This window comes from Phalacrocorax carbo, chromosome 9, assembly GCF_963921805.1.
Source record: "Phalacrocorax carbo chromosome 9, bPhaCar2.1, whole genome shotgun sequence".
NCBI lineage: Eukaryota > Metazoa > Chordata > Aves > Suliformes > Phalacrocoracidae > Phalacrocorax > Phalacrocorax carbo.
Window position 1 is genome coordinate 3,351,199 of NC_087521.1, and position 13,717 is coordinate 3,364,915.

The window sequence follows — 13,717 nt, forward strand, 5'->3', positions numbered from 1 at the left end:
TAACAATGGAATTATTTCCTCAAAAACACCATCAAGTTTTTTGCTTGTCATCATTAAGACATTATCTTGCCTTCACCTGTTTTATGAACGGTTCTGTTTTTAGAGACAGTGAGTCAACATTCTTCAGACTGATAAGTGGCAGAGAAGTTAATAAACTGAGCAAATCACTTGAAACCTCTGACACTTTGCAAGACAGAACATGATCAACTGAAGTCTCACAAGTTCACACTCTAGCCTGATGCCAGAGTACTGAGGCAGAGTAAATGATGCCCTCTTTATAAAGCTAACATTGATATACCCAACTTTTTTTTTTTGCTTCAGTTATTTGTGAAGCACCAGATTCACATCTCTCTGAATATTCAGTGGCGAGGCACTGGAACAGGTTGCCCAGAGAAGCTGTAGATGCCCCATCCCTGGAAGCGTTCAAGGCCAGGACCGACTGGGCTCTGGGCAACCTGATCTAGTGAAAGATGTCCCTGCCCATGGCTGGGGGGTTGGACTAGATTATCTTTAAAGGCCTGTTCCAACCCAAACCGTTCTATGATTCTATGATTCTGGAGCTGTGATTACGACCAATATCCAGGTTTACAGTATCAAGAGGCAGAATGGTATACTGAACTAAGATTAAATGGATCAAGAATTTAATGGACCAGGTTTTCTTTATCAACCACAGCCATACACTAAACAAAAGGATCTTCATTTTCCCTACTTGGAAAGGTGGAACCTTACAGCCAAGCACAGAGCTCAGCAATTATAATAACAATTAACTAGAGATAATATATCTGAAGTAATCTAACTATACACTTACAGATAACTGCATCTGAAGTAATCTAGCTACACACATTTACAGGTAACTGCAGTTTTTCAATCACATTTGAGTATCTGAGTATATTTTTAGCCAAGGAATATCTCTTCAGAACTCCTTTCAAAACAATCCCCTTGAAAACATTTTGTTTTAACTGTAAAGTAAATCTAATTAAGCAGTTAAGCGCTATTCCGAATTACTGTGTTTGGAACTTCTTAAGAACAAGTCATGTCAACTGTTCAGGACAGTTTAAGAACCCTGAGTTTTCCTTTCCTGCAGGAGACAAGATTTAAGAGACTTTCCAGCACTGTATTTCTGAGGTTCAGTTATTGTTCAATTTGTATTAATGATTTATTCAGCCATTTCTAATGGTATATGTTACTGATGTCTCCCCAGCCTACTCCCAAAAATCATTATTTCTGTCATTTCAGAATCGTCCAGTAGAACTGAAAAAAAAAAAATTGAATTATGTGTGTGCACACAGATACTTTATATACAAAATCCTATACTAAAACACTGCTAATGTAATTGAAAATTGGGAAATGTTAGAATTAAGGCCATAAAATCAAATTCACCATATTTATGTACACTGTATTTACAACACACCTTTTAATTGCATGGCCCCACATTCTTCTTTTCTGAGCAATGGGGAAATTAATGATTTTGCCTACATACTTTGAATAGCGTACAGTAAATAAAGCACAAGCCACAAACTGAACAAGCTAAAAAATAACTGTCATTTACTGTATGCAAGAGAGATCTGGAAGGAAAAATAACATGCTACTTCATAATTAAAGACTGTACACACAAGGACTGAAATAATGTCTATTATTTCCCCAAAATTTCTGAATGCTCATGGATGGCTACACACTCAAGAAACAAAATTGTTTAATTAAGACCAATATGTACAGTTTGCTGATACTGAATATTTCTCTAAGTGTTTATAAATAAATTTTAAGAAGTCTTTTACAGGAAACATAGAAAGCTAAATTCCTGGTGAAACAAACTGTTATAAAATGTCCTTTACAACAAAACATTACATTCCCAACTCAAGGTTCGAACATTTCAGAGAAAAGGTGGTCCAAATTGTCTAACTTTAAAAAAAAGGTCCATGTTTCTTTCTAGAAAAAGAACTCAATTTTCAACTCAATTTTAACTTGAGGTAGAGCCCCAGCCCATAAAATTTGCTCTCAAACAATTTATGATTAACAAAAGTATAAACCAGAGAAAATAAAATTTCAGACCATATTAATACAATGTTAATAAAAGGCAATCCTCTGGTTTCATCTATATTATTAATAAAAACTTCTATATGAATGAAAGACCTTTACCAGTTAACTAGACTGTTATACATTTTAGGCACAACACCTAAATGCCAGAGCTCTGTTTTAAGTATTTATGTAAGTGGAACATATATGTAAAATCTTCTAGAAATTTTATCAACTGTTTCGCTTCCCGCTGCTTTTCTTTCTCCTTTCATTACTTACTGATAGTAATTAAGAATGATGTCACAAAGATAACAGATGATGTAATTAAGGGTATACAACTAATTACCTAAATATTTTCTTAATTTATAGCTTTATGCATTATTCATTCCCTGAGTTGTTCTCGTTAAAGAGTATGTAGGAACTTCAAGAAAGCACAACCATTGGCATTCCCTGTGTTGCCATTTGATTCTTACAACTGGTCAATAGCACTTTGCTGGTTGTTCCTACAGGAACATACACTGGCATGGTCAAAAGGTATCCTGCGGTGACAAACCTGTTTACAAAAAGGATATCCTAGTTCTCTTTCCCTGGATATAGTACTGGGGGAGGGATGACCACACAACAACCCAACAGCCTTGCTCATAGCTCCAAAGCCACTTTTCAGCTAACTATGCACCCCAGAGGGCTCTCACTAATCCCTCTCCAACCCTAATCATATTCTTCTGTTTTCTCCTTTTTCCTCAGTGGTTATTCTTTATAACACAGCCATTATTACAAAAATTATTTGAACTGCAACACTTCATACGAGCCCTCCTGCAAACTCCTTTTAGTCTTCTAGAGCTATTCCTCAAATCTGTCTGACTGCATGGGCAGTGACTCCCGCTTTTTCATTAACTCAGCCCACTAACGTCTTCAGTTTGCTTGAACAAAGAATGGCTAATAAGTCCGCAAGTTTCCCATCACTGATTCTTAAGCCACCACAAAATATGCGTTTGTGGGTATCCATTAACTCCCTTCTTTATAAACTGCAAGCGTAACCACTTCACTGCAGTACTAATTGAGAGTCTCCTGTATTACCACACACATGCAGAAGCATTCCTAGAAAAACTCTGGTTTTTTCTGCTAAGCCTACATTAGAGAAATATGAAAAATATTTTTTCAAACAGCATAGCAACTACAGGCTTTCAGTTTGATATTACACCACAGAAGTTTATGTTCTGAAAACAACCAAAGTTGGTAATAGTATAGCAATTCTTATTTCTAATTGCCAAAATTGTCTTTTATGAGACTATTCATCAAAATTTAAATTCAATTTATTAAATCTATCAATAGGTGTGAGGATAATAATGTCATTTTACTTCAACTGTAGATACAAAGTGAAGGAATAAAGCAAATGTAGATCCATATACAATGAATTTGTCTAAGATCAATACATCCACTGATTTTGAACAGAGAGGCTTCAGTCAGTATTGATCTAGATCTGGAAAATGCCATTTTTAATCAAAATCATGACAATAGAAGCTATCTGCTAAAAAGCCTAATTGGTATAATTCAATATTGAATAAAATCTCAGACAATAAGTCTGATCTGAAATTCTAAATAACTTCATGGTATCCTGGTGTTCTGAATGCTGCTCACTATAAAATATCATGCTATTTACACACAGGTTCAGAAGGTAAAGGTATGTAACTCCTATGTGAGAGTAAGTGGAAGTGAACAAAGCACTTACCAGACCACAGATGAAGGCCATCAAAACCATAAGAGTACAGATCATCACCGACACCATTGCCTCCCCATCCTTCTCCACCTCCAGGATAGGGGGCATAACCTGAAGTAGAGGCCCATCCAACTCGTAAATGGGTGGGTTCTGCCGTCAAGAATGGATCAACCTGATCAATTATTAACTCAAAGTACCACTTCTTGTATTGTGCAGAGCCCTCAGCAACACCCAAAAATATGTTCGGCCTTATGCTAAGAAAGAGAATGTAAGCCATTTAGTGCAAACATAAAGCATGACATATGAATTATATTGCTGTATAATAGTAAAATTCACTTTGCAAATACAATAAGAGTATAGATATCCACACTTTACTTATACTATTTAAAATAGTGATCCATTTTATGATTTTATAAAGCTCCTGTAGATTCATCTTCTTCTAAGGTATAGGTTCCATGCTTTGAAAAACTTATAGTCAAAAAAGGAATAACAAGATCATGTCCTAAAATCAAAAAAACAGGAGTGAGGTTGCCGGGAAATCAAATCCCTCTTAAAACACCAAAGTACTTCACAGTATATTTACACACTCCATAACAATTATTAGGTAAAGCCTTGCTCTGTTTTTAATGAGAAACAAGCAACTCTCCATTTCAGAAAAGATCTTACTGTTAATTAGCAACTTCTATTTGAGCACAGGTTCCATTAAAATTGCCGTATTGTTAGTAAAAATATGTTTTTCAGAAGTTAATACATAAACACTTCCTAAAGCGTATGTCGCCATATTGAAAGCTGTGGAACGTCTCTTAGGTTACAGCATTTTGTTCAATTAATTATTGAAGATGTCTCAGTTCCATTTTTTCCTAATATTGAAAGAACTAAACCCCTGACAGTCCTTGACTTAGTCCTTATTGTAAGCATCCTTGTTCTCTTGTGGTTTCCTCCCTTGCAAAGATAGTTTCAGGGTTTTGAAGAATGCAACTTGGTGCCAGACAGGATTAAAAGATAGTGAATAAGCTCATAAATTCATTGATAACAGAGACTCAGGACATCAGTGCCGAGATAAGCACTCGAGGAACTAGTTTAAATCAACCCCTTGTGACAGTCCAAGGCTAAAGGACCGAGGAGCTCATTCAATGACTATATATGGGCAAAGGAAACCCAAAGTTCAGCCAGCGGACAGGTGAGGAAGACCATCAGAGACCACTGGAGGACTCCCAAAGACCACTAAAAGGACAACTATGCATGCAGCTTGAGCTTTTACATATGTTAATGAATCCTCGTGAATCTTATTAATATGTATGACTTCATAGTATATAATCTTTAGAAGTTTACTGAATCACTGGAGCACTTATGGTGGATCAATCCCCAGTGCTGCCCAGCGCTGTAATAAAGGATGCCTGCTTAATAGTGACTTTGTTGCTATTGAGTTTTATTTCGGGAACTTTCTGGATACTCCACTTCCTCTTACGGGGAGGTTCGGACTTTGAAAGATAGTATCCGCGAATTTTTGTATCAATATAACAATAAAATATGTCACTATACCTTGTCACATCATTAATCAAACGTGTTTGTAAGAGTAAGTCTCTTCTAGGCAGTAGATTGTCACAGATCAAATTTTGATTGGCACGAACTGCAACTCCATTACAGACACAGAGAGAGCAAAGCACATCAAGAACCTTAAAAAAAATAATCAGAAGAAAGTCAGGGAAAGGCAGCTGCATCTACTATTATTCAGCTGTTAGCTTAATTTACATTCAGAACTGACCTAAAGGAAAGAATATAATACACATTGTCATTATTGTTTTCCAAATACATTTCACATCTACAGACCAAGTATAGTCTGTGCTACTGAGAGTGGATATAAAACATTTGTGGAACACAAATTCAGAACACTGGGTTTGCAAAATGCCTCAAAAGGCCTTCCTCTGAGAGTGCTTATCAGCCCAAAAACCTTTCTGATCAAAATTAGGGGACAATTCTCAACTGCAATTCCCAGACTGCTTATGAATCTGTCTGAAAGCATGTTTTCAATACAAGAAGCAAACAATTATTTTTAAAATTAAAAACATTTAAAAGAATTCACTATAAAGCAAAACAAAGTTTCAGAAAGATCTTATTCTAAAATTTCAGCTTTCTTTTCTTTGGTCACAGTCTGAAAAGTAAGAGATTGACATAATTCTCCCACAGATTACTGGAGCAAAATGTTTTGGAAGAGAGAACACAGTAACATAGTGTTGTTTAATGCTGATGGACAAAGCTGCACACTTTTGCAAAAAAAAAGAGGATCACAGAATCACAGAATGGCGGGGGTTGGAAGGGCCCTCTGGAGCTCACCCCGTCCCACCCCCTGCGTGAGCAGGCACCCCCAGAGCAGGGGCACAGGGCCGCGTCCAGGCGGGGGGTGAATGTCTCCAGGGAAGGGACCCCACAGCCTCTCTGGGTAGCCTGTGCCCCTGCTCTGTAAAGATGCACTTGAACTCTGACAAGCAATCATTGAACAATGAGCGCAAATGGTCTAAACTCTTACAGACCATCTCCAAGACAAAGAACCATCTTCACACGTTTGATTACTATTTTGAAAACTTGTACAACACAAGAAGCAGCAGAACAGAACATTTTAGGCACTCCTGTTCTCTGCCTAGTGCATTAGCATAAAACGACCCTCAACAGCAGTTTCAGCTAATATACTGTGAATGTTGCTATGTCCCAAGCCTATGCTTCTTCCTTTCTACCATCTCTGTTATTGGGCAGAAACCTCTAGCAGAAGGACAGAGGTAGTAACTCAACTGCAGAAATTCTGACCAATACTCAGCTGCAAAGTGTCTTAAATAATATTAATGTTTACCAGTAACTCAGGATTCACATATAAACTGTTTAAATAATCTCTATGCACTTGCTGACTGTATTTCTGACACACGGCTTTTCATTTTAAAAAATCCTTCAAGTCAATAATTTCCAGGACAATTTTGTTTAATAATATTATTGTTTCTTATTTCCTAAATCACAACAGGATTTCCAATTTAGCAGGAGAACAAGATATACTGTTTCTGGAGTAACAAATAAATTCATTACTTCACACTACTTCATTACTTACTTATGTTTAGTCAAAGACATTATAAATGGAAATGCACAAATCTGTTAGTCTAATTCTTCTCCTGCATACCATATTTTACTTTTCTGCTTTAAGTTCTTGCTATGAGGTCTCCATTAAGATGCTCCAGCTGAAAGGTTTTCTTTACAGGTGACTGGCACAGCACAATAACCTTGCTAACAGCTAAAAATAGTAAGCTAAACTTACCACTGTAATTTCAACTTTTTTTCTTATGCCTGCACATATCAGTTCATACTCCTTAACCATACTTAAAAATACTTCTCTCCTTCATATCTGTGGTTGGTTAGGTTCTCTGTATTACCATCTGGTGTAAATCAGTAATTTCAGCTCACTAAAGCTTTCTTTGTTCTTCCTCCAGGTTATCAGTCTTTGAAATGAAATTTTAATTGAGGAAGGAAACTCACATCAGAAAATCACATATAAAACTATATCCTCCTCTGTGTTGTGAAGTCATCCTGATCGCAGCCAGAAACTGTGTTCAACTTCTTCTGTCATAATAAATTGCACATTGATGTCTAAATTAATTTCCACCATTATTTCTTCTGGTATAACTCAGTGGGGTTTTCTTTCTTCTGAACACCTGTGTTTTCAGATATTTGGATTATTTTTCTGATTTCTTATTTTACTTTGTTATTTTCTGCTACTATTATTATTGCTTAAGTTAGGAATGACTTTGCAGGATTTAGTTCTGTCTTTCTGCAGATACAGCAATGGTAGTTCATTGCTGCTGCAGAGCCCTGCATCACAAAGCAAGCTACTCTGTCCATGTGCTTATAGCCACCAGAATGCATCATTTTCTTTGCAAATCTGAAGTTCTGACTTGTTATCGATATTTCTTAACTTTTTTCTTGTCATACATATTTGCTGTATTTGAAACTGAAAAGCAATTATATATTATATATTTCTTTTAATCTCAACAGAGCAATTTTGCAGATGTACTTCAAGGATATTTTATTCCTTTAAAGGTGCTAGAATCACATCTTTCCATGTAGACATTTCTCTTTTTTTTCTCCACAAATCATTGTAAGATTATCAACACATCTGTAGTTTTTCCAAACATACCTTGTAATTGCGCCCGTGTTTATCCAACAGTGAAATAATGGATTTGATGTGCTCCTCAGCTATTATATTTAAAGCTTCTGGGCTTTCAATCAAGATGCAGTGCAACACTTCCAAAATACCTGTATGAAAGCCACAGAAATAACATTGTCATTAAATCATCTGCGCAACTGAACACAGTCTAAAAGCTCAGTAAATAACAGTGTCTTAAGAGATGCTATCTTTTCTCCAGCCTAAAAAGACAAAACACTTTAAAAGAGTTTTGATATGACTATGTGAACCACATTAGACAGAAATGCATTATGAGGCTGTTAATTTGTTTTCTTTTGAAAATAACAATTTTAAAACCACTTGAGAGAAATGCAAGTTTTTTTCCTCCTTTTCAGTGAGAGATATAAAGGTTAATACTTTGATATTTTGTTGAACACCCCATAGTATAAAACCCGACAGTATAAAAAAAACCCTCTCTACATATATTATGTTATTTGTACTTGTGCCCACAAACAGCTCAGGTGTTATTCAATAGCAATGGGACAGTAGTCTTGATACCGTCTGACCCAATCTATTAATTCACTGAAGTCACATTCAACAGTGACTGGATGTTGTATTGCACATATCAAACGTATGGAACCAGAAAATGTCACAAAAATGTCTGTTTAAATGTAACACTGCTCAATTAAAAAAAAAACAAAGGCACTGTATTTGTTTTCTAATACGTACTGTTTTCAAGGAAAACTGCTCTGATTTTTATCATATAAGACAGCTGTGTATGGCGTACGGATAGTTAACTTACATTGATAAAAGTGAGTCTCACCTGAGGAAGATTCTAATCTGTCCAATTTACTTATTAACCAATCGAGATTACTGGAAAACTGAGTACAATTGTTTCTGTTGCCACGAATGAGAGCAGCTGGAAAAAACCCACAAGGCATAATTTTATAACAGGAGATTTCCATTTTAAATCACCAAAGGAATTCATATATATTTTAACACAGTTTTTATAACAACTTCACAAAATAATAAACAGACAAATCCTAAATACACATATGTTATGGTAACTTGAATATCAGCAACTGACATAACTTCTAAAGAGCATGTAGTTTTTGAAGTTGACAGGGGTCTACTGGATAAACAAGAATTTCATCAGAAAATATGGGGTTTACTTTTTTTAAAAAAATTATGTTTTATTTTATTGTTAAATTTAAATAAAAATTATCCATCACCATTTTTTGGTGCAAATGTTAAGCACTGTCATGATCAAGAGGCTGAAACACTACTTCTTCTACTTCTTCCTACTAAGGAGTGGGAAGATCGTATGCAGAGATTTAAGCTCAAGTGCAGGTTGGCTGTACCGCTCTTTAGTTCTACTTTCTGATTAAAACATGTTATGGATTAAACGTGATTAAAACGTGAATGGATAGCTTTTAGTCTTTAGTGGTGCAGAACACTATGTTATTTGATTGCACTTGGAAAGTTCATCAGCAATCAAGTATTTCAAGCAATACTGATATTCTTTCTTCCAGAAGTTATTACTGACCATAGATAAACAACAACAAAGCAGCCTTTTGTATACAATTGTAAAGGATTTTTATTATGAAGCATTAACTTAATATTTATTACATCACAGCAAGGGTGTTCAAGATGTACCTGCAGGAGAAAATCAAGACAAAGTCTGAAAAGGCCTACATAGCCCTAAAGAAGCTTTTTAACTCCTACTTTTCTTTAAACTCATAAGACTGTAGTAAAATGCAGGCAATGGTATCTCATTACTTTCTAAAGCACTGAGAAGGTTTCACTAGAAGGACCTGCATATCTGTGCTATGTGAATAACCTCATGCTTCAAAGCACACCCCCATTTTGTTTTATTCTTGTCCTAAGTCTCGACTTCCATATTTTACTATGCTTTGGGATTAACCTTCTTTGTAATGAAATTAGAATGTATTTAAACTCCATCAGAAGACAAGATTCTCCTAAATGAGGAATTATGCAATTCTGGTATTAAATTAGTAATTTAAAGAAATACACATGTAAATACTTCTCTTACTCTATAATTTTGGCCCTACTACAACACAGAAGCAGTCGCTTTAGAAAACATGGCACTGAAATTGGAAAAAATAGTTTAATATCTGTTTTATGCAATTGTTTTTATTAACATTTAAATCTAAGCCTCAACTGATAAACAGGGATTCAGTAGACCTACAAGTTCTGACTGTTACTTTTAGGCTTCTCTTCAGCTTCATATATAAAGACTGTTTTCCAATTTATTGACTTTTTAAATTATTAATTCACACCTATTTGCATACCACAGGTACATTTACATTTAATAAAAAAAGAAAGATACGCATTTGGCATGCTGCAGCAATCTTTCTCCTAGCTGAGATTTTTCTGCTGTATCATTGCTCAATAAACTGTTCTCTGTAGTAAGTATCAGTAAGCATATGAAAGAAATTCTATAGTTTACATGATCAAATGAATAACACACAAAGTATTCTCTAGTGGTGAAGCAGCAAGTAGAATATAAAGAATACATAACCTGTTTTTTTACATTAGTAAATTATTGAAGAACTTACCTAACAATTTGTAAAGGAGATTCAAAATTTCTTTCCATGCGGTACCATGTTCTTCTCTTGCAATTCCTGCAAAATGAGCTGCACTGTTGTAGTCATTTAAGCGATCAATGCAATTCAAAACTAGTGCCAGCATTCCCTAAATGCATATGACAGAGAGAAAAGCAAACTGTACATGAAAAACCATTTGTGGTTGTCCTCTTAGAAGATTTTTTCCTGTACACTTTTAAAAGTTGCATCACCTTAGATTTTAAAAAAACCGAACTGTTGTGCTTACAAGATTTGAGTATGTATTTTTCTACACCAGAATCATCCATTTTAGAGAATGATCCTATACTGTTTCTTACTTAACTAAGGAATAAACAAAGCTGGAAATAAGGCTTTTATATTTTTTCTGAACAGCCTCCTTTTTACATAACGTCTTCCTTACACAGGGGGAAAAAAACCCCAACATTTTAAATTTATATACAAAGGAATTTTTATTAATTAAAAAAGGTGTAAATTTTACTATCTAATAAAATATCTGTAAAACAAACAAGTTCAAATACTAGAAAAGATTTTTAAGTTCTGTTTGATTGGCGACTAAAATGGTATTGAAAATGTGCAAGCAATCCAAACATATCTAAAAACATTGTAAAATATATTCCCTATTTATAGAGAAGTGTAATTATTCCATTGTCAGAAAGAAGCAATTCTACAAATATGTAATACATATCCTTCTCTAAAATTAGCATTCTTCACTTTCTCGAGATAAAAAGTTCCTGTTTCACACCCTGGTGGACATAAAAGACATCAGAAATAATGTCTATCGTTGACCCAAGTTTTATTATTTATATCTATTTATATATATAAAAATATCATAGAATCATAAAATCGTTAAGGTTGGAAAAGACCTTTAAGATCATTGAGTGCAACTATAAACCTAGCACAGCCAAGTCCAACACTAAACCATGTGCCTAAGTGCCACACCTACATGTCTTTTAAATACCTCCAGGGATGGAGACTCCACCACCTCCCTGGGCAGCCTGTTCCAATGCCTGACATCCCTTTCAGTGAAGAATTTTTTCCTAATGTCCAACCTAAACTTCCCCTGGTGCAGCTCAAGGCCATTTCCTCTCGTTGTATCGCTTGTTACTAGGGAGAAGAGACCGACCCCCACCTCGCTACAACCTCCTTTCAGGTAGTTGCAGAGAGCAATAAGTTCTCCCCTCAGCCTCCTCTTCGCCACACTAAACAACCCCAGCTCCCTCAGCCACTCCTCGTAAGACTTGTTCTCTAGACCCTTCACCTACTTCGTTGCCCTTCTCTGGACACGCTCCAGCACCTCGATGTCCTTCTGGTAGTGAGGGGCCCAAACCTGCACACAGTACTCGAGGTGGGGCCTCACCAGTGCCGAGCACAGGGGCACGATCACCTCCCTGCTCCTGCTGGCCACACCATTCCTGATACAAGCCAGGATGCCATTGGCCTTCTTGGCCGCCTGAGCACACTGCTGGCTCGTGTTCAGGTGGCTGTCGACCAGCACCCCCAGGTCCTTTTCCTCCAGGCAGCTCTCCAGCCACTCCTCCCCAAGCCTGTAGCGTTGCATGGGGTTGTTGTGACCCAAGTGCAGGACCCGGCACTTGGCCTTGTTAAACCTAATACAGTTAGCCTTGGCCCAACGATCCAGCCTGTCCAGGTCCCTCTGTGGGGCCTTCCTGCCCTCCAGCAGATCAACACTTCCACCCAGCTTGGTGTCATCTGCAAGCTTACTGAGGGTGCACTCAATCCCCTCATCCAGATCATCAATGACGACATTGAACAGGACCAGACCCAACACTGAGCCCTGGGGAACACAACTCATGACCGGCCGCCAACTGGATGTGACTCCATTCACCACCATTCTGGGCTCGGCCGTCAGCCAGTTTTTAACCAAGCACAGAGTGCACTTGTCCAAGCCGTGAGCAGCCAGCTTCTCCAGGAGAATGCTGTGGGAGACAGCCTTGTGTCAAAGGCCTTACTAAAGTCCAAGTAGACAATGTCCACAGCCTTCCCCTCATCCACTAAGCGGGTCACCTTATCACAGAAGGAGACCAGGTTAGTGAGGCAGGACCTCCCTTTCATAAACCCATGCTGGCTGAGCCCGATCCCCTGGGTGTCCCGCGTAATGTGCTGCGTAATGGCATTCAGGATGATCTGCTCCATGACCTTTCCCGGCACCGAGGTCAGGCTGACAGGCCTGGAGTTCCCCGGATCCTCCTTCCGACCCTTCTTGTACAGGGGCGTCACATTCGCTAGTTCCCAGTCATCTGGGACCTCCCTGGTCGACTAGGACTGCTGATAAATGATGGACAGTGGCCTGGCAAGCTCCTCTGCCAGCTCCCTCAGCATCCTCGGGTGGATCCCATCCGGCCCCATGGACTTGTGAACATCCAGGTGAAGGAGCAGGTCGGTGACTGCCACCTCTCCAACAACCGGGACTTCATTCTGCATACCATCTCCATCTCCCAGCACAGGGGCCTGACAGCCCCAAGGATGACCAGTCTGACTATTAAAGACCGAGGCAAAGAAAGCATTAAGTACCTCAGCCTTCTCCTCATCTTTCATGGCAAGGTTACCTTCCGCATCCAACAAAGGAGGGAGATTCTCCCTGGCCCCTCTTTTGTCACTGATGTATTTATAAAAACGTTTTTTTGTTATCTTTAACGGTGGCGGCCACTTTAAGTTCCAGCTGGGCCTTCGCCTTCCTAATCTTTTCCCTGCATAACCTCACAACACCCTTGTAGTCCTCCTGAGTCGCTGCCCCTTCTTCCAAAGGTGGTAAGCTCTCCTTTTTCTTTTTGAGTTCCAGCCAAAGCTCACTATTCAGCCAAGCCGGTCGTCTCTCCCGCCTGCTCGACTTACGGCACACGGGGACGGCCTGCTCCTGTGCCTTTGAGACTTCCTTCTTTAATAACATCCAGCCTTCCTGGACCCCTTTGCCCTTCAGGACTGCCTCCCAAGGGACTCTTGTTAATCAGACTCATTAACAATCCAAAGTCTGCCCTCCTGAAGTCCAGGGTCATGGTTTTGCTGACCCTCTTCCTTACTTCTCCAAGAATCGAAAACCCTATCATGTCATGGTCGCTGAGCCCAAGACAGCCTCCAACCACCACCTCACCCACCAGGCCTTCTCTGTTTGTAAGCAGCAGGTCCAGCGGGGCACCTCCCCTGGTTGGCTCGCTCACCAGCTGCGTCAGGAAGTTATCTCCTACACACTCCAGGAACCTC

At 38.3% G+C, this 13,717-nt stretch overlaps 1 protein-coding gene across 1 annotated transcript in view; it reads right to left on the bottom strand.

Moving 5' to 3' along the window:
* Positions 1 to 13,717, bottom strand: part of RYR3 (ryanodine receptor 3) — a 204,527-nt gene that overhangs the window by 145,274 nt on the left and 45,536 nt on the right. Inside the window, 5 exon segments of the mRNA XM_064460023.1 lie at positions 3,743 to 3,984; positions 5,273 to 5,406; positions 7,905 to 8,023; positions 8,716 to 8,811; positions 10,472 to 10,607. Of these exon segments, the coding sequence (XP_064316093.1) occupies positions 3,743 to 3,984; positions 5,273 to 5,406; positions 7,905 to 8,023; positions 8,716 to 8,811; positions 10,472 to 10,607 (727 nt within the window).